The following is a 19,618-nucleotide window of genomic DNA, read 5'->3' as shown; positions in this document are numbered from 1 at the left end:
TCTTCTTGCTCTTCTGACTAACAAGTAACACCAATACACCCTCTGCTCTGTTTCTGTTTCTGTTTCTGTCTCTGGCTAGGTTTGGTCTGTCGAGTATTCGAGTCGGTGGTCCATTCACACATCCACTGGGTTCCTTGCCATTGATTATGTAGCCTTCTCTGCCTGTTCACCATGTCGTGCCCCGTTCTACCTATCCGAGCAATGAATGGGATATTCCCTTTTCCTTTTACCCTGTTCTTTTTTTCATTGTTATACTGTAACTTTAAACAAATGAAGATAACTACATTGTAAAGTAACCTATTTACCCCTACTCATCCTTATTTTGTTTTTATTATCATTATTAACTCTTTTTTTTTCTCCTGTCCATGATCCTCCCGGCAAGTCCTCCGTTAGGGGAAAGAGACCATCGGAATGGACCCATGGCCAGGTCAGTGTAAGGGAAATGTATCAGGTTTAACAGCAATTAAATTTCCCTCAAAGAATTTTTTTTTTTATTCTTACTTCCCCGAGTGAATAAAATAAACCATTTTTTACATCATGTATATTAACATAATTATTAAGATCAATGGCATCTGCCTATGAGGGATTGAGGCAAAAGGATTCCCTTTTTTTAATTTCTTATGACGCAGACCAGGTACCGATTTGAATCGCAACCACCACGATCAAAGGGAAGGCGGAAGTTACCAGAACGATCAAGGTGACTGTCAGACCAAACAGAATCCCAGCCGCAACACCCGAGTGAAGCAGTCCCAAGTAACTACTAGTACTATGTTACTAGTAGAGAGTTAACTACGGCTTCCCACGGAGTACACCTCATGGGGTTGGAGAATTGTTTAGAGTTTTCAGAGTTTTCCCTACTATTTTCCTTTAGAGCCCAGCTAGAGGATGAGGGAGTACCCAGTGACGATGCTGGAACGGCCGTCCTTGGGAGAGGGCGGAGGAGTTGACTAAGGCATGTTTAGGATGAAAGAGGGAAACTAAAATTAAAAAGAAAAACAAAAAGAGAAAAAAGAAATTTAATTAAATTAGAATTGGGAAGGGAAGGATGAAGGAAGGACAGAGGGAGGGAGAAAAAGAAGTGAAAAAACGGAAATTGTAAAAAAGAATAATAAAAAAGGAAAAAAAGAAAGAAAAAGAAAAAGAAGAGGTCAGAGGGAAAGAAGAAAAAAAAAAAAAAAAAAAAAAAAAAAAAAAGCGGGAACCAACCAGCTAACCAGTAACAACTGACCGACTGACCAAACCGCCTCCACCGTAACGCTGCCGAACGGCCAGGTTACTTCAATCTCAGACCCAGCTTTTCTCAGCAACTTTTCTCTCGCCCATGAAAGACCCGCGGCCAGAACGGAAAGAGAAGCCCGGGTCCATGGTTGAGGAGTGCTTACTCACCCTCAACAAGCAATCTTAATATAGCACTTTGCACGGCCAACGATAAATCCATCGTTTATTTTTTTTTTTTTTAATAGAATTGATGGATTGTTGTTCGACTGAGGCATCAAGTAAAAAGGTCCCAGGATTCACCAACCATTCATTCTCAATCAGTCAGTCAGTCATCAGGTGCGATACGAGCAAGAGGTCATGTTACTGGGTGATTGTAAATTAAGTGTCAGATGGCATGGGCGGAAATGCTTCAAATCCAGCACCGGACAGGACGGCCGGGAGTCAAAGTAAGTCAGTCAAGAAGGAAGGCTCTTTGACTGCAACTCCATCCAATAATCGGCTGCACGGCCTGCGTCGTCGGCAGAGACAGACAGACAGACAGAGAGACAGGGAGAGAGAGTAAGAGAGAGAGAGAGGCAGGCCAGCCAGCCGGACGGGACCAGACCAGAGACCCCTGGGGCGGGAGGGCTCCGGCCGGTCAGACTGTTTAGGACTGGTACTTACGTAGTGCCTTGTCTACCTACCGGCAGATTTTACTCCCTAAAGGGGGTCAGCGAGCAGTTCGTGGTGACCGTTAGATTAGCGGCTAAGAAGGGGGGAGGGGAGAAAGGAAAACTCCTCGAATCCACCGGTCACTACTGAATAGTAGTCTTGTCTTGTCTTGACTTGACTTGGGAAAGATTATTAATTCTAATCATGACTACTCTTCGTACTACTTAGTGAACGAACTTAAAATTCCCTGGTTATCTATTCCAGATCCTACTCGGTAGATTTGATAGTTTACAACGTATCTAGTACTATATTACCGAGTTACCAATAATACCATTCATTAAAGTGATGCAGGCGCAAAAGTGACGAATTCACCCAATCAATCCCCGGCAGGCAATCGTCATTCCCTTCATTGGCTGCAGCCAGTGGGCGAATAGGGGAGTGGAACAGGAGGCAGTGCGAAGCTGCGATTGTCCATCGTTCAGCAGGCAAGAGGGAATGGAATGGGGGGAAGGGAGGCAAACGCAACTGCAGGAAGTCCAAGGCGTCACACAGAAAGGTTGAAAGTGGACATGACTGACTGACTGGCTTGATGATCAAGTTCAAGTTGTTACAAGTCGAGGAAAATTAAGAGCACAAGTAGGGAAGTGACAGGCGGTATCTTCTCCGTAATGGTACTCTTAACTTTTACTGTGGGTGGACAGCGCTAGTGGGAGGTCCTCGAACTGCTTCGACAATAGGGTGGGACGTGCGCCCCCGTGCTAATTTAGAAAAAAAATCAAGAGGGGGGGAAATAAAATAAAAAAAGGGTAAGGGGAGAAAAACGTGTCTGAGTGGTACATGGGACTAGTCGGTCTGTGGCTTGGCTTATTGCAGGAGGCGAGTGATATAATCATAGTAAGAAGTAGTATGGAAGATTATTTATAGCCAGTGAGAATGGAACCCTTCCGAAAGATGAATGAATGGCCTGGGAAGGAACAAGGGAAGGAAGCAACTAGAGTACTACTAGATAGGCAGCATCAGTCATGAAGTTGTGGACGTAGATTACCCGCCAGTTACTTGCTGATACCATGTAAATCGATGCGACTAGAGAAGCACACCAAGCACCCAAGGCTGCAGCAGGAGCGACAGTGGCAATGCCGTCAGTCAGTCAGTCAGTCAGTCACTCTCAAGAGGGCCAGACTTATAGGACTTTTGTGTCAAGGCGGAGTCCCATGCCACCCACCAACCCTCAAGAGACCAATCCGGGAGGCGGACAGCCTCATTTTGAACTATAAGCGCAATGACACAACAGGCAGACAGGGTGTGAGAGGGAGAGGGAGAGAGGAAAGATTCCCACCATTACTATCTATCTGTACACTGTAAGTCACCACACATGCAGAACACAGGACAGGACAGGACAGGGACAGGGACATTGCACCTACATCATCACATCCACCCTCTTCTCACTTCCTCACATCGTCATTATCATCATCATCATCCTAATCGTCAGGTGGCTGAGTAAACCACATTCCATGCCTACATTCCGCGGTTGCTCGAACAACGGGCTGGTCTACGTAAGGTCGGTGCCTGAGAAGAGGCACCTTACAGTGATTGCGATTCCTACTGGTTTATCGGATCAGGTGCAACTTCCAGTTGAGGCTGTTTTGCGATTCCTTCTGGGCTGAGAGACGGTGACTCACCGACCGCCAGGAGGATGGGGGCAATACGATCAGCATATGATCGGGCCGGAGTATTTTGGAGCCTGTTCGTTGATTACTTTTGTACCTCAGAATGGAGGTATACACAGTAGTGAGTTTTCTACTATGGAGGACTACTCTGCAGATGGCGACTGGCAGTAGCCGGTATATCCCTCACGATGGTCTTGCTCTCCTTTCCTCCTAACCCCGCAGGCACGGATATACAACACGCCTGTATATGCGTCTCCCACAGCAACCTCCACCGCAACAGTTGAACCCCATTCGCAATCCCTTCATCTTATCGAATTCGATACCCAATCATCCCGGTCCCCAAGCGCGGTACCTACATCCATATCCCCCTTCCCATCCGGACCTCAGGATGAATGACCCGAATCATGACTACTATCGTGTTTCACAATCCCCCAACCACCGGATAATGAATAAGATCACGCCGGTAATGTCTCACTTACAACGAGACAACCAATGAATACGAGTTATAATCATATAATAATACTTATACCGACCGAGCCAAACCATGTCAAATAACTCCAGTCATCCAAGTCAGGTACCAAGAATATATTTCCCACATACCAGCCACCCAGACTACACCTGCACCAAGCAAGATCCAGTAACTCAAAGTGGGGTATTCACCCCCAACTCCTCCAGACAGAGTACTAGATGATTCCCAAGTACCACTTGCATCCATCGAACCTACCAACCTCCATCATCGCTGCCCGATCTACTAAGAGTACTAGTAGTCTTTGCCCCCTCCCCCTTCCCATGCCAACCAAAGACGCAAGTGTACACAATGATGGAATGATGATTGATAGCCGACATTGAACATCATGCATTCCATCACTGATACCCACTCAGTCAGTCAGTCACCAACCCACTAACTCATCCATTTGCCCAATGAACACCTATCACTACCTACCTAAGTATCTACCCAATAACCACCCATCAAATAGAGAGACACTTCAGATAGATCATAATAGTCATCCCCCCCATCCAGCAACTGACAGTTTACATATACATACATACATGACATCCTACATACATGACACCCCGCATAATCAAATAACATCCCAAAGATAGCCCGTAGTGGCGATAGTAGCACGCACACACACACACACACACACATAGAACAAAGAAAAGATGACTGGACGCTCCACGGGCCATACGGATGAATGGAAGGGAATGAATGATATGCACACGACCGGCCCGGTGACTCGACTCGACTCGACTCGACTCAACAGCATGATCCTTCCTTCTCCTCCTCACTCCATATCATAGTCATGTAAAATATATCTGCAGTGTATCACGGGTGAATCCGGTCATCGGGTCAATCATCTTTCCCTTTCCCCCATCTTCTCCTTTATTTTCGTTCCGATAGGTGTGTGTGAGTGTACGAGCACAGATAATTTGTAGATAGGTTAACTCAATAATAATATTTGGATTAGCTAGTAGTTAGTAATTAGCTAGTAGTGAATGAAGTCTGCAGGTATCAACAACAACAAACAACAAACCCCGCTATTGCTATTTCTGTTCGGAAGTAACAGAAGGAAAGAATAGGAAAGAGTCGGATGTAGATAGATAGATCGATAGTGGGGGAGGGGTAAAATATCACACCTCGAGTCACTTACTTCCCTCCGGACTACGGGAGTTATTTATTTCCCATCATCCATGGTATAACTACTACTATTACTACTTAGAAATAAATCTACGTAATTAGTAATAGTCAATCAATCAAACCCGTCGTATGCGACATCCCCATTCATAATGTAGAATTTTTTTGGTGGTCTATGCAAATAACTCCAGCTGCTTTTTTGTTTGTGATTTAAGAACGGAAGGGGACAGAAAATGGGTTCCTTCCGATACTCGGAGAAGGAATACCCCCCATCAGAAGATGAGGGGGTGGAAGCAAGTCAATGCAAGGAGAAGGAAAAAAAACTTGCCCGGCGCTTAAATCCATGCAAGTCCGGGATGTCGCGGACGTGGAAGAGACAAAACAGGAAAGGAAGAAAAAATCACTTTGGAAAATGGACCCTCGGTCCAGAACGGAGGGGATATCATCGAGAAGCACTGCAGTGGCGGGTGAATAAGACAAAAACACAACCCGCAGATGGAGAGAGAGAGAGATAGAGAGAGAAGCAAATAGCAATGGAAATGTAGTAGTGAGTCAGTCAAAATAAGCCCCAGAAACAGAAATGGATGATAACAATCGGACTCCGTTTCAATATCATGAAAGATAAAGACCAGTTATGTGATCGCGCGCATGATTTTTATCCCAGATCACAGATCTCCTAACACCGGCCCGGTCTCCATGTGTAGATGTATGTTCGTAAGCATAAAAGCAAATCCCAAGTCGTAAATTCGTCATCCCAGTTTCGACCCTTGTTCCCGCTGGCAAATAGTCGCCTCTTGCTAGGCAGACTATTCGTCCTTTAAGCTACCGATCAGATTGCGAAGCGCATCCAGGATGACAGCTTCGTCCTTCGGTTCGCCGCCGGGGAACGAACTATCCGTGGCATTGCCGAGAACGCGAGCTCGGGCACTCTTAAGTACCTCCCGGATGTAGTTCTTATCCTCGTAGTCTTCCATCAAAACCGCCTCAAAGTCGTCAATGGCCTTGCTGGCCCGCTCATTGAACGACGACGCCTCCGAGTTGTCCATTGGGCCCGGCCCAGGGTCGTGGCCCATGCCCATGTTGGGCGGAGGGTGCTGCATAGGTGGACCTGGGGGCGGCGGTGGAGGATGATGGCCTTGATGCGGTGGTGCATTCATCGGCGGCATAGACGGTGGGTTAGGCGGAGGATAAGGTGACTGGTGCTGTGGTTGGGGTGGCATTGGCTGTGTCTGTTGCGACTGCTGCAGCTGAACCAGCTGCGGCGGCGGATCCGAGGCATAGGGCGAGGTATAAGTGGAGGGCGTAGTCTGCGCGAAAGCAGGTGGAAGGTTGTTGCGAAGCGGACTCGGTATCGGGAAGGGTGTAGAGGCGGCAGCTGGAGCAGGAGGCGGATAGGGACTGGAATGGTGAGGTGCAGGAGTAGGATTGGGGGCAGGAGCTGGGGGAGGAGGAGGTGCATAAGGGTTGGGAGGCATAGAGGGAAATTGAAAGTGCGGATTGGCCATCCCAGGTTGTCCATGCTGATTGCCATAGGACGGGTTCAGCTGAGGCATATACTGGGGAGTAGCTGACGGTGCAGACGGGGGCTGCGACGCTGGCGGAGGAGGCGACGGGCGTCGCTTCTTTTCCTTCTCCACTGATGCCCCTGGGCGGAGCTGCCACGACCATCCTTTGCCATCACGCTCAGCATGCATGAAGAGATGGCTGTTGCCATTGAGGTTGTGTCGCACACTAGACGTCCAGCCTTCGGTTTCGCACTTGAATCGGAAATATGGGTATTTCAGCTTCAGTGCGCGGTAGATCTGCTTGAGCGTCATCGGAGTACCAGCCTCAGTGAGGGCATCAAAGATAAGCACTGCATAGTTGTATGGTGGTTTGGCCAAATCCTCCGGCGTGTAGGCGGATTCGGGAGGGTAGTTGGGCGATGGTGAGCGCGAGGGCTTGCGCTTCTTGACTGGAGGTGCCTTGATGAACTCCTCCGGACGATGTTCCATGGGAAACTGGCCGCCCTCGGTTGAGGGTAGCGGAAAGTCCATGGGCGTACCATCAGGCTTCTTCCTCTTCGTGTACTTGCGCTTCTCCGGCTTAGAGCCAGGCGACTCCGCACCAACTGATTCTTTGGGTGCCGCCGTAGCACCACTGGTTGGTGCTGGTGCCTTTCCAGCCTTGGGACGATTCATGGGCGGAGGAGTGACGCCTCCATTGGCCTCGCGCTTTGCCGCCAACTTCTGTTCTCTTGCCAGTTCGGCTCGCTCGCGTTTGGACATGATGCCGTCCTTAGGCGGTCGTCCAGGGCCACGACGCCGGACAGGCTGCTGATTGGGATCTCCAGAACCTTCAACGGACTGCACTGGTCGCGACGGATCAGGTTCAGCCCGGGTCTTAAGGATGATCTTCGTGGTCTTCGGCGTCTCCTTGGTCTCCGAGCCATCGGATGCGCGCTTCGGAGCTGGCGTTTCGTTCTCGGCGGTAGTTGAAGCCTGAGCCTTCTCATCCTCGGCTGTAAATGGTTCTTCCACTCTATCCGCTCCAGTTTCGCCAATTGGCACGTCGGGAAGCAGGAAGCGGATGCGGACGCCTCCAATTTGGATATAATCACCACTATGTAAAGGTCTTACTTGTCCTGGGGATAGCCAATCCGCGCCAATGAAAGCGCCATTTCTTCCCATAACCTCCATCTCAAAAAGGTTTCGGTCAAAGTTGTATGCAATCTTGACATGTTTCCGTGAAATCCCTCGATGCCCAGCAGCGCTACCGTCGACCGTCGCCGGGGGATGAATTGGGATGGTTGGACACGCATCCGGCGAAGGAAGCAGCGCCAAAGCATCAACTGGCTTCGCATCGCCGTTCTCTTCGTTCAAAGACTGCATTGCAAGCGCATTGTAATCGGTAGTCGATTGCAATTGGGCTGGAGTCGCATGCAGCGGAGCTGATTCGGCGTGGGAAGACACGGACGAGCGACGACTGAGATGATGTGGTAGATGAGGCGGAATATCGGGATCAAACCCCATAATGCCACCGCGGTCGCTGACCACACTTCCCAGGATGCCACTGCCCTCATGTTTCACGCGGTTGGGAGTATGCGACGTGTTGCCACCACTCGAACTCTTAGCCCGGGAAGTCCTCATCGCCTGACGGACCTGAATTTCGCGCTGATGCGCAGCCCGAGCCGCTCGTACATCACGTCCAAGAATGAAGGAGTATGTATTGCAGTAAAAATGGCCGTCATCGAATTCCAGCTTCGCAAATGCCTGGATTCGGGGCTCCGATCCCGCGACCGAGCCAGCGATATCGTGAGACAAATGCCCACCAGAATAGCCAAGGGCGGAAAGATCAGCGCTTTGCGAGAGGTAGGCGGCGGTAAGCATCTCATTCTGCTGCAGGGCTTCGAACGGTGTCTTCGGAGCGGCCGTGATATCGAAGGAGGAAAAAAGATCGGGATGGTCTAGACTCGATTTGGAGAACAGTAATGGATCCGTCAAGCCTTCTACAGCCTCTGATGCCTTTATTGACATACTATCGCCATGATCGGGGTTCGAAAAAGGTATATCGGGTGGTTGTTCGGAGATTTTCTCGTCCTGTTGGTGAGGAGCCAGCGATTCAGTCGATTCCGGCGGAAATTGATCCGCGCCTCCATTGGTCGAATCTGCAGGTGCAGCCGGGGGTTCGGAGGTCGATTCAAACTGCCATTGACTCTTTACATCCTGGTCGTTATTTTGGGGCGGCTCGGCCCCGTCCTGTGCTGGCGGCATTGGATGATCCTCAGACTCCAACCCATCGGCCGAGACCTGGTTCCCGAGGAGTTGAGCCAGCAGCGCGCTGGCGGCCGATTGACGACGGATATCAGACTGTGATTCTGGAGGAGCGGACGCGGAGGGGGCGGAATCGTGGTCGCCGGGTTCAGATTTGACCACAGGGGTGGTTGAGGACAGGGTCGACAGGCCATTGGGAGGAGAGTCGGGGGCAGAATCGTGCAGAGGGCGGATTGCGGAGTCGCTGGGCGGGGAGGGGTGCGGTTGGTCGTCGTGTTGCTGCTGTGAGCGGGCGTAGTCGTACACGGACGACATATTTGGAGCAGCATCTGGCGGACGATGGCCCACCGCAGACGCTGTCATGGTCTGCGACGACGACATGACCGGCGGGCAGGTCTTGAGGGCGGAGGGGGATTGGAGAAGGACGACGGGCTGGGAAGGAGGAGGAGGAGGAGCAGAAGTCGAGGGCGGTGAGGCTGAGGCCCCCGTCCTACTCGCCCTGTGACTGGCTGCGCCCGTCACGCCCCGGTCGGTTTTTCATAAATTTTCTGCCAAATCGTGACGGTATTTTTGGGATACTTGTATGTTGAAGCAGCAATCTTACTGTCCCAGCATGGTTATTACCACCCGGGAACGTATCACGGCGCTTCATTCACTGTTTCCGTACCTGAACTTGACCCCATACTATACCACGAACTAGTAAGTAACTTACCTGGGAACTTTTTTTTTACTCCCCATCCCGACGGACAGATCAGACCAGACCAGACCCGACCAGACCGACCTGCATAGTACTTCACGACCACGATCTAGTACTCCTACTACCGACTCACTATCCATCTGTCTTAACTATCTCCTCACCGACTCACACTCCCATCACTCATACCATACACATCACACCCTCCCCATATCCCCACAAAAAAATATGCCCAAGAAGACCTCCAAACAGCCCCCCTCATCCACCCCCAAATCCCATCTCCAACAAAAACAGCAGCAACCCAACTGGCCCCCTCTCCGCCCACTCATCCCCTCCACCTCTCTCACCCTCGACCCTCTCGTCCCCGACCAAATCTACCTGATCCGGAACTTCTTCCCCTCGACGCTCTGCAAAACCTACACTTCATTTCTGGCCTCCCTGCCACTGACCACCACCCCGGGCAAACCCAAAAAGGGCGATGCAGTACGAGTCAATGATCGGTTTCAGATCCAGGATGAGGGGTTCGCGGAGGGTCTTTGGTCGGGGACCGCGTTAAAGGAGATGGTTATGAATGCGGGGGGAGGAGATGAGTATGAGGAGGAGGAGGAGAGTAAAGAAGAGGAAACTACGAGAGACGTCAAAGATATCTGGGGCGGAGAACCCATTGGGCTGAACGGGAATATTCGTATATATCGGTATTCGAAGGGGCAGTTTTTCGATAAACATTGTGAGTTATTCCCCCCTTCCTTTTCTCCTCTTCTTATTGTATGTTTGGGGTCACAGGTGGGAAAAGGGTTGGGTCGTAGAAGGATGTTCTGTAGTCAGTCCTAGTCAAGTAATTCAGTATGCTGATAGCTGCTCTTTATCGTAGATGACGATTCCAATGCTATTACTTTCTCCTCGCCCGGTCGTCCGCCCCGTGCGGCCCGCACCACTTGGACACTTCTCATCTACTTGACGAGCTGTGAGGGAGGGGAAACCGTCTTTTATCCAGAGGCGACCCGCTTCAATCGCAACCCCGAGCCCGTGTCGGTGGCTCCGGTGCCGGGGATGGCGCTGCTGCATCGGCATGGAGATCGATGTATGCTGCATGAGGGGAAGGAGGTGCGGGAGGGGGAGAAGTGGGTGTTGAGGAGTGATTTGGTGGTTGCGCGATGATCTAAGAAGTACCATTGACGGATACAGATACAGGAGACTGCTGGTTCTGAGTGCTATGCTGTATTATAAATATCATCTTACGCATCCCATCGACACGGTTAAGTACTTGTGTACATGTCAACCATATATGTATCCTTCGTAGCCAATGAGCTATTATAAACATAGAAACGGCAAAAGACAGGAAATAACCCAGGTGGTTTATCAATGACACACTGACATGTCCGATCGCAGCCACCGAAGTGAGCAGCCTTGGGGCTGCGGCTTCCTTCGCGACTCGGCCATGAATATAACGCGTGTATGAACAGTCCAGAGACATACACAAACCCCCCGCGATGCCGATAATGAACCACGACCCAATGTTTCGCCGATGAATAGGGGATCCTTTTTTTCAGCCATCTGTTGTAGATCTTGAGACCAACAGGTTTCCCTGGCTGGTCCGTCCAACCAAGAGCATAGATAGGCGGATAAAACGACACATGAAAGAGATGAAACAGTCACCACATTGTCCCACACAAAAACTCCCTCCCTCTTCGCCAAGGATTTCATGTATTTATGACCCATTACGCCTCTCAAGCGGGCACAGGTTTCGATTCGTATTCAGCTCGTCGCATGATATCTTCCACAGGGCCCAGTAACCGCTTGAAGCCATCCCGGCCCAATTTCGCCACCTTCACCTCTGTCTTGGCCACGATGCTTGCGGCCCGTGGCTTGTCATCCAACAAGGCTAACTCACCAAAGTAGTCGCCGCGCTTGTAGGACTTCACAGGGCCCTCCACGCCATTCTTGAAGGCATCCGCCTCTCCGGATTCGAGAAGGTAAAAGGCATCACCCGGATCGCCCTCAGCAATGATCGTAGAGCCAGCAGGATACTTGATGGCGTCCAGAGCATCGGCAATCTTGGCACGCTCATAGGGCTTAAGGCTTGACAGCAGCGGCACCTCCTCGAGGAATGCCTCGTACATGCGACGGCGCTGGAAGGCCGAGTCCATGAGAATCCGTCGGAAAGTGATGCGGTCCAGGGCCCAGAGTGTGCTCTTCGGGTCCACCGACACGACGGTGGCCGCGCGAGGCGCATTGTACATGAGAGCCAGCTCTCCAAACGAGCCTCCGGGTCCAACGGAGCCCACTTTGTTGCCCATGCCGTCCGGACCGGGTTGCACGGAGCCCGATGGGTGGATCATGAAGTCAAAGTGGCCGTTCTCTACGATGTAAAAGTAGTCTCCTGCATCACCCTGGCTAATAACCTTGATGCCCTTGGCTGGGATAGGCTTTTCAACCAGAGCATCGAGCACACTCTTGAACTGGTCGTCATCTAGGTGCGAAAAGAGGAAGTTGCTGCTGACCGCAGTCTTCAGGCGGGACAGCTGCTCCTCTGTTTTCTCATGGTACGGGGGAGTCCAGCTATCTGAGCCAGCCGAGGTCGGGTTCAGTGACTCTGCTGAAACCGATGTCCGGCGGCCCAGCGCGTAGTTATTAGGGAATCCCTGATTCGCGGCGCCCGTGGGGCGGATGTCTTCCGGAGGGAACTCGTCGGCACCCTCGTCGTCCTCCTCCCTGGGCCCATTGTCGAACGGACTCCTGTTGAAACGAATTGGTCCGCTATTCTCGCCATAACTACCACCGAAGAAGGGGCTGCCGGTCGACGAGGATGCAGCAGCGGCGTTGGCAGATCGAAAAGTGGGATCGGTTGGTGACGTCACCTCGTATTCGTCCTCCTCGGAGATCTTCTGAAAAGCAGCGGCTTTGTCGTCTTTTGTGCCCACCCGGAGGGGTTGTTGGGCGCTGGGGAATGCACTCTCAGCCATGCTGGCGAAAGAAGGGCCGGAGAGAACACCGCTCCGGCCACAGTGAAGCGGGGAAGTTGGAAGGTCGGGAGACGGCGACTGAAGCGGCCGGCACGCAAGGACGAAAATGGTCTGAAGGAGGTCAGACGCTAAGCAAGACTGGGGCGAGCGGGCAGATGAAGAAATAAAATGTATGTGTAAAAGAGAAGGAGAGGGAAAAAGTAGGAGGGGGCAGTAGTCATCAGACAGCGAAAGAGTAGTAGCAGGGTTGGAAAGAACGGGGTGGGGGGAGCAGAAGATGTGGTAGCTCAAGCAAGAAGAGAGAAAGAGAGGGAGGGGAGGGGCGGGTAGGGAAACCGACCAGAAGGTCGTAGCAGCAGCAGATTGGAAGGTCGCCGTGGATGGAACAGAAATGGGGGATCCAGTCAGGGAAGCAAGATCATCGATGATTGGGGTCTCCGCTAGACAGTGTGGGTATCGGGTCCAGCAGGCCTTATTGGATGTCCGTTGTGGTACGTTTTTCTGCTTCGGAGCCTCTGAAGCTTTCTTCTGGCGGAGAGGGAGCTGTTGCCCGCAGATAGCTGGGCCAGACCTGAAGCTTGCAGAGTAGATCTCACGAAGAACACCAGACAATGTAGATACAGAAGACCAAGGGGGGGAGAAAGGTGGAAGGAAGAGAACAATAAAACACACAATTAAAACATGAAAATGAGTCCAGTGCGAAACAACAAGCACAAACAATAACAGCGGGAAAGGAAAATCACCGGGCAAGCTTTGGAGGGGCAACACGGCAGAAGTTAAATGGAGAGTAGCTTTGCGAGGGATTCCCTTACCTTCTCGGTCGCGTGGGAGGCTGTTCCCAGACAGAATTGCAGACAACAAAAAGAGTTGGGGATCCGGCTAGAAAGATGACAGAAACACCTAATTTCGGGTGGAAGCCTTCTAGACAGTTCAATGGGAGGGGGCTTTTAAAGTAATCAAATGGCACCAGAAAAGGGGTGGTGGTGATACGCAGGGAACTTGATCCGGAGGGGTTGCAAAAAAGGGAGGGGGGAATGAAGAACCATGAAAAAGGCGGGGAGCCAAAAGCCAAACTGGATGATTATATGACTCGCGTCTAAGTAAAAAGTCCTCTCATGATCATATCATTCTCTACTTTCTATTTGCAGATGGAATCCATGATTTTTCATTTCCCTTCCCTTTTTCACTCTGATTATCCTCTTCACCCCCCCTTTCCCAGTCTATACCATTCCAGGAGCTCGGCTCTATCCTCTCACCATCCTTCGGAGAACTGCCCGGTGGTGCCCATGTCGAACCCACCACCACCACTCAGGCCACCCTCCATTCTTAGTAGACTCACCTCCTTAATTAATGGCAACGGACTAATTTTCGGATGTGTTGGGATCCTCCATCGCTGGGAAAGATGGCTCAGACGGCTCGATCGACGTCACGGACACCCCGCTAGTCAAGTCCACTACTTCAATAGCTGACGGCCTTGGGTCAATAGTCTGGCTCCGTTCCTAGGTATTATCAAATGAAATCCATAGTCGGGCGTAGTCGATCGAACTAGCACCGTCTCATCGTGTTCCAGAAGGTGAAAACGAAAAGGAGACGTGGACGATGGGCCCCAGACCTCCGAATCCTTCAGCCCAGTCGACCGGGAACGGACGCGATATGGAAGATGTGGAAGCTTCGATCCGCCGCCCAGGGGCTTCCAGACGGCTTCTAGAACATTGCGGTATTCGGAATAGGAGGGCAAGTCAAGAGTGCCAGCCAGACTGGATTGCGTTGCGCCACCGGAGCTGTGATTGAGATTGACAATCAGACCCTTGAACCGACCAACGACAAAGGGGGCGGGGAACGCAATTAGCTCAAGCCAGCAGACGCAAAAAGGAGACACTGCCGACCAAGTATCATTCCTGCCCATCCCAATTCATCAACGGTCGGCCTCGATGGAGATAATTGGCTCATGGGGTCTGCTTCGCTTGTCAGGCCAGAAGCAGGTGGCGAACAGAACTGGTGCTTGCGTTTGTCTGTCTGCTTTCCGTTCGGATGATCTGCTCGCTGAGGTCATAGCCAGGTAGACTATCCGTTCGTTGACGTTTGCTGGCGAGCCACCATTCTGACAGGGCAAGGCTTTCCGTCAGCCACTTCGAGGTGTCAAAGTGCCATCATCTCCACTGAGAAGTTCAAGGTAACATTTGCTTTGCCAATCCGGCAAGCAATGAGAGCTATCAGACACACAGAGCTCCCATGGATCCATGAACTTGTTGCTGCTTTTGGCTCCATTCGAACCGACCTTCCCTTCCATGCCTAATCCGGTTAGCGTAGTAAACCGTTATCACACTCTTGGATTACTGGCTGTGACGATTCCTCTTGCAGACTAGTCAGTGTCCGTGCTCTCTGGATCAGGATTAGCGCCGGGAGTGCTGTTGGTGGAGGATGGAAGACAAGAACACAGAATGAACAAGAATAATAATGTGTCGGAATCATCCACTCCAGCGCTTGTTCAGCTCTTATCCTCAGGACTGTAGCATAACTATAAGCAGGGCGACTAATTTTCTTTGGCGCGAAACTTTTGACAAAGGGAGACGGAGGGGGGCGGGCGGGTGCCTGATGCAAGTTCGCCAACAGTCAGATAGAAGGCTGGACTTTTCTGTCTTGCAGTGTAGTCTACTAGTACTGTCGGCTGTGGGTTGGGATCTACACGGACCATATAAAGTTTTCCAGGCCCTCACAGTGCATACATGAAATAACTTGCTCTCATGCTCTGTGTAGTCTCTACGCATCAATGTAAAGCAATGTGGGTGATTTGATCAGGTCCGTCAGGTACCATCGACGTGTTTCATCCAGTAGAATTTCTGCCTGCGAGAAGCCCCTGGGAAGATTGTGCGAAAGGCAAGGCGAATGGCTGTGACTACGGGCAGGAATGCAGCCCTGCACGAGCCTCCATACCAACGGATTTCTTGGATTCCTAACAAGGTTCTGATGAAACTAGCAAAGGCCTAGCGCGATAAGATGCCAGCTGTCGCTGCGCTGAGTTGTACACGGGCTGGCAAAGAGCTGGCAACCACTGGGAGTGTCTAGAATCCCCGGCACGGTGACTCAACCCGTGTGTATTCCGGCGAGGCTGCTTGGGTTCATCATTACCGAATCCTCGACACAGAATAAGCCACGGCGAAATTCGTTGCGTGTGTGTGTGTATGTTGTTCCTTGCTGTTTCGCCTTGATCAAATTTGACACCAGGGACATCCAAGTGGCGGCTTCTTACAGCGTACCTACTTTTGAGTCTCTAAGTACTTCCTGCCAAACAGTCCGACCGGTGACGGTCTGTGTGCGACCGAACAGCCCCCGCTCCATCTCTCCCCTCCCCATCTTCCCAGCAAGCTTTATCGCCGTTCCCAGCCTCTTCTTCCATAAGCCATTTCTACTATTCTTTTTTAATTTTGTTTTATCCTGTCTGCCCCGGGCGATTAGCTCTTTCGTTTCCCCTCCGTTCTTACTAGAGTCTCTATTACTGACCGGTCCCTGCTCCCACCAACATCCCATTGTCTGAGTTTGGGGGATCCAAAGCCCACCCGCCGCGAAAATGGGGAGCTACACATTTACATGGTAAGTGACATATCTCATTTTCCCACCGTCTAGATCTCCAATTGTGGGGGATCATCCGCTCCACGGCCTTCCTGTGGAAATTCTATTCCATCCGACACCTTCCGTACCAAGCGACAAGCACGAATGGAACAAAGCCTAGCTTTCTTCGGCGTCATGAGCTTAGAACTTTGGGGTGGATTTGATCGTTGGCTGATGCGGATTCTCGCTTGCGACTAGGCCGTACAATGCGAACGAAGTGTTTGTCACCGGCACGTTTGATGACTGGGGCAAGACAGTCAAACTGGATCGCGTAGGCGATGTCTTTGAGAAGGAAGTTCCGCTGCCAGTGACGGATGAGAAGGTGCACTACAAGGTGAGACAGCAGTCGCATGCTCTGCACATGACTCTATGGCGCAAAGCCGTTCCCTGACCTGATTTGCTTGCCATTGTTTGTACTTCCCGCCGAGGATTACGTCCTTTGATGGGGAACCGCATCGTGAGGATCCGTTCCTCTCCCCGTCTCTTCCCTGCCTGTCCTGCTTATCAAGTTCCATCGCGCGATGACGCTCCAGCCGTGCGTTGACGTCATGTCGCCGCCAGTCGCGGACGGGCGTGGTTTCCCCTCTCATGTTTCCCTCCCAAAACTATAAGACTCTCGTGTCAGCGTCATCGTTGCATTGGTTCCACAAACTAACAATTGTTTCTTCTTTGGTTCACAGTTCGTCGTTGACGGCATCTGGACCACCGATAACAGAGCTCCCGAAGAAGACGACGGCAGTAGCAATATCAACAACGTTCTCTATCCCGACCAAATTCTTAAAGACTCAACCACACCTTTATTGAACGGCACTGCAGCTATGGCCGGTGTCACGCCAGGCTCGACTACCGCTGCATTGGCAGCCGGAGTCCCCAAGGAGTCCAGCAGCAAGCATGGACAGAATGGATACTATCCCACTATCTCGTCGGCCGCACCGGGTTCGACGACCGCAGCTCTCGGCCAGGATGTGCCGCTGGAGCAGAGGGCCAATGTTCCCGGCTCGTTTCCGGTTACCCCAGCCAGCGAAGCTGACAAGTTCTCTGTGAACCCAATTCCGGCGTCTAGTGGTGCGGGAAACCCGATCAAGCTGAACCCGGGCGAGAAGGTGCCTGATTCCAGCACGTTCAACACGAACACTATATCTTCGACCGCCCGTACCGACCGGGCCGGCTATGAGCAGGGCACCAGTGGTGGATTCCCCGGCAGCCCTGCTTATGATGCGAGTGCCTTTGCGATCCCCCCGGTGTCCAAGAATATGATCCCAGAGTCTAGTCTGCCAATGGGTGAAAACCAGGGAGCTACGGAGCCTACCTACACGATCCAGTCGGCTGCGCCTACGTCTACGACTGCTGGGCTCGCTGCTGCTGTTCCACTGGAGTCACAGCGACAAACAAGCAGCGGAGCGCCTACGAGAGATGTCCCGGATGTGGTGAGGCAGTCGATGTCTGAAGCCCACCGGGACCCTGAAGCAGCCACCAACAAGGAGGCTGTTGATGAGAAGAAAGAGATGGAAGAGGAACTTCGAAGAAAGGTTCCGGTGGACAACTCTACTGGTGCGCCGGCACCTACCACTGTTGCTGGGCTTGGTACTTCATCTGGACTTGGATTTACCGCTGGGGCTGCTCCTTCGACCAACCTTGGTCCTTCCACTGGCCTTGACGTTGCCACTGGTATGGGTACCACTACTGGTCTTGACTCTGTGTCTGGGCCTACCGCTGCACAGAGCTTTCAGAAAGAGACAACTAGCGGGTTGCCGGCGCACGATGTCCCAGATGTGGTGAAGCAGTCGATCTCTGAAGCTCATAAGGACCCGGAGGCAGCAGGTGTCGAGGAGGCCGTCGGAGAGAAGAGAGAAGTTGAGGAAGAGCTTCAACAGAAGGTCCCTGTGAGCAACCAGTCTGGCACACCAGCACCTGTGATCACTGCTGCCACTTCAGAGACAGCACCAGGATCTGGCGCTGAACCTGCTTCCGAGAGGGCACCGCGGGCTACTGGCGGTGGGCCTGCTTCGGCCCAAATCTCTCCCCGGGCCACTACCCCAACCGATGGGCCCACGGTGACCACCGGGGTTGCCACATCGAAGGCTCCTGAAGAGTCGGGACCTGGCGCATCTGGCCGTGAGGAGACGACTGAGATTCCGACGAAGCCCGCTGCTGGTGCGACGGGAGCCAGTGCGACCAAGACCGTCGACTCTGGCGTGGAGAGTGGCATTGCTCCCGAGGACACAACATCCGCTCCGACAGCTGGTGCCACGGGGGCCAGTGCAACGAAGACTGCCGATCCCACCGAGACCAGCGGTGCACCGACCAGTGGTGCCAGTAAGCCAGCAGAGTCCGCGCCGACCAACAACGCGGCCGCCACATCGAAGCCGGCTACCAACAACGCCGCTGGGGCGGCGACGAATGGCAAGGAAGAGAAAAAGAAGAAGGGCTTTTTCTCGCGACTGAAGGAGAAGCTGAAATCGGTTTAAAGTGGATGCAATGATATGGCTTCTATGATAATGACCAAGGTGTACAATGGGAGGTGGAATGGGGTTTTTATGCTTTTCACGTCGACTGGATACCTGTTTGCATGGCTCGTATAATTGCTACGGCTTGTTTGGTTTATTGCTGCTCCACGGAGCATCGATAGCTAGTATGATAATGTTAATGTTCTGATGAATATATGCAGTCTACCTATTACTTAAGATGTAGCTACTACTATTACTAGATGGGTATTGCGTTGCTCACAGCCCCATTGATTTTGACCGGGTATCCAAGAACACTAGTAGACAAGTCAGTACATCACAGTCCATCGCAGTAAGGCAGGTAGCAGTGTGAAAAAAAAAGAATAGGAAAGAAAAGACATACTCCTTTCCAGTCTGCGTCAAACAACATCCACAGAAAATCGACGCCGGATAGCAAATGACCTGCAGCCCATCAGTTGAAGCCATTGGCGAAGATGGAGAGTAAATAGGTGTAGTATGTCTACATACAGCCGCGACCACCGTACAAATAAACCCTACCCTCATCAGCATATATCATGAAGAGATTGAATGGATGGGAAAACATACCTAATGTCGGCCCCACGACTTTACAGCGACAGGGATTCTGGTCGGTTCCGCATTGGAAGCAGATGGGGAAGATGGGGAGGAAGGGGATGTCGCACATTTCCTTTATATTTAATATGGGAGTGGTATGGTGGTTGATTAGGTATTAGGGGGATTAATAGTAGTTAGAATGTGGGAATGGGAAATGGAGAAGGGGATTGGGATGGGAGGGTTTTGGAGTGTTGTCTGTTGTGTGAGTAGTACTTAGTATATTCTGCGTTGGAGTGCCATTCCTGGGTAGTGAGAGAGTGCTGTGTCGTCATCATGAATCATGTATGCAGCATACTACACAGTATGAGTGAAACTGCATGACTGGGGAAGGTTGTTTGTTTGTATGCATGG

At 51.6% G+C, this 19,618-nt stretch overlaps 6 protein-coding genes across 6 annotated transcripts, besides 1 other annotated feature; 3 read left to right on the top strand and 3 right to left on the bottom strand.

The window, feature by feature from the left end:
* Positions 1 to 1,195: part of a repeat region (Title: strong similarity to transposon - Homo sapiens) that runs on past the window's edge.
* A 415-nt stretch (positions 1,196 to 1,610) lies between these two features.
* Positions 1,611 to 3,707, top strand: An16g03770 (hypothetical protein; the record flags this gene model as incomplete). The annotated part of the gene is given in 7 exon segments (XM_059745061.1): positions 1,611 to 1,664; positions 1,748 to 2,008; positions 2,289 to 2,425; positions 2,510 to 2,607; positions 2,898 to 3,171; positions 3,255 to 3,488; positions 3,537 to 3,707. Coding segments are annotated over 7 exon segments (1,229 nt in total), but the record flags the coding sequence as incomplete, so codon positions are not given.
* Positions 3,708 to 5,978: 2,271 nt separating this feature from the next.
* On the bottom strand, positions 5,979 to 9,305 carry An16g03760 (uncharacterized protein; the record flags this gene model as incomplete). The annotated part of the gene is made up of 1 exon (XM_001397651.1): positions 5,979 to 9,305. One exon carries the CDS (start codon positions 9,303 to 9,305, stop codon positions 5,979 to 5,981), a length of 3,327 nt encoding a protein of 1,108 aa, XP_001397688.1.
* A 541-nt stretch (positions 9,306 to 9,846) lies between these two features.
* An16g03750 (uncharacterized protein) lies at positions 9,847 to 11,019 on the top strand (the record flags this gene model as incomplete). The annotated part of the gene is made up of 3 exons (XM_001397650.3): positions 9,847 to 10,345; positions 10,490 to 10,722; positions 11,008 to 11,019. 3 exons carry the CDS (start codon positions 9,847 to 9,849, stop codon positions 11,017 to 11,019), a joined length of 744 nt encoding a protein of 247 aa, XP_001397687.3.
* A 326-nt stretch (positions 11,020 to 11,345) lies between these two features.
* Positions 11,346 to 12,581, bottom strand: pkaR (cAMP-dependent protein kinase regulatory subunit pkaR-Aspergillus niger; the record flags this gene model as incomplete). The annotated part of the gene is made up of 1 exon (XM_001397649.3): positions 11,346 to 12,581. The coding sequence occupies one exon, from the start codon at positions 12,579 to 12,581 to the stop codon at positions 11,346 to 11,348; it is 1,236 nt and encodes a 411-aa protein (XP_001397686.1).
* Positions 12,582 to 14,882: 2,301 nt separating this feature from the next.
* On the bottom strand, positions 14,883 to 16,109 carry An16g03730 (hypothetical protein; the record flags this gene model as incomplete). Its single annotated transcript, XM_059745059.1, has 5 exons — positions 14,883 to 15,173; positions 15,244 to 15,293; positions 15,394 to 15,497; positions 15,608 to 15,716; positions 15,839 to 16,109. 5 exons carry the CDS (start codon positions 16,107 to 16,109, stop codon positions 14,883 to 14,885), a joined length of 825 nt encoding a protein of 274 aa, XP_059604762.1.
* Positions 16,110 to 16,149: 40 nt separating this feature from the next.
* Positions 16,150 to 18,658, top strand: An16g03720 (uncharacterized protein; the record flags this gene model as incomplete). The annotated part of the gene is made up of 3 exons (XM_059745058.1): positions 16,150 to 16,172; positions 16,389 to 16,524; positions 16,871 to 18,658. The coding sequence occupies 3 exons, from the start codon at positions 16,150 to 16,152 to the stop codon at positions 18,656 to 18,658; spliced, it is 1,947 nt and encodes a 648-aa protein (XP_059604761.1).
* Between the last annotated feature and the right edge of the window lie 960 nt (positions 18,659 to 19,618).

The sequence above is a fragment of the Aspergillus niger genome (assembly GCF_000002855.4).
Source record: "Aspergillus niger supercontig An16".
Lineage (NCBI taxonomy): Eukaryota > Fungi > Ascomycota > Eurotiomycetes > Eurotiales > Aspergillaceae > Aspergillus > Aspergillus niger.
The sequence above is the reverse complement of the archived record's forward strand: the minus strand, read 5'-3'. Positions and strand labels throughout refer to the sequence as shown.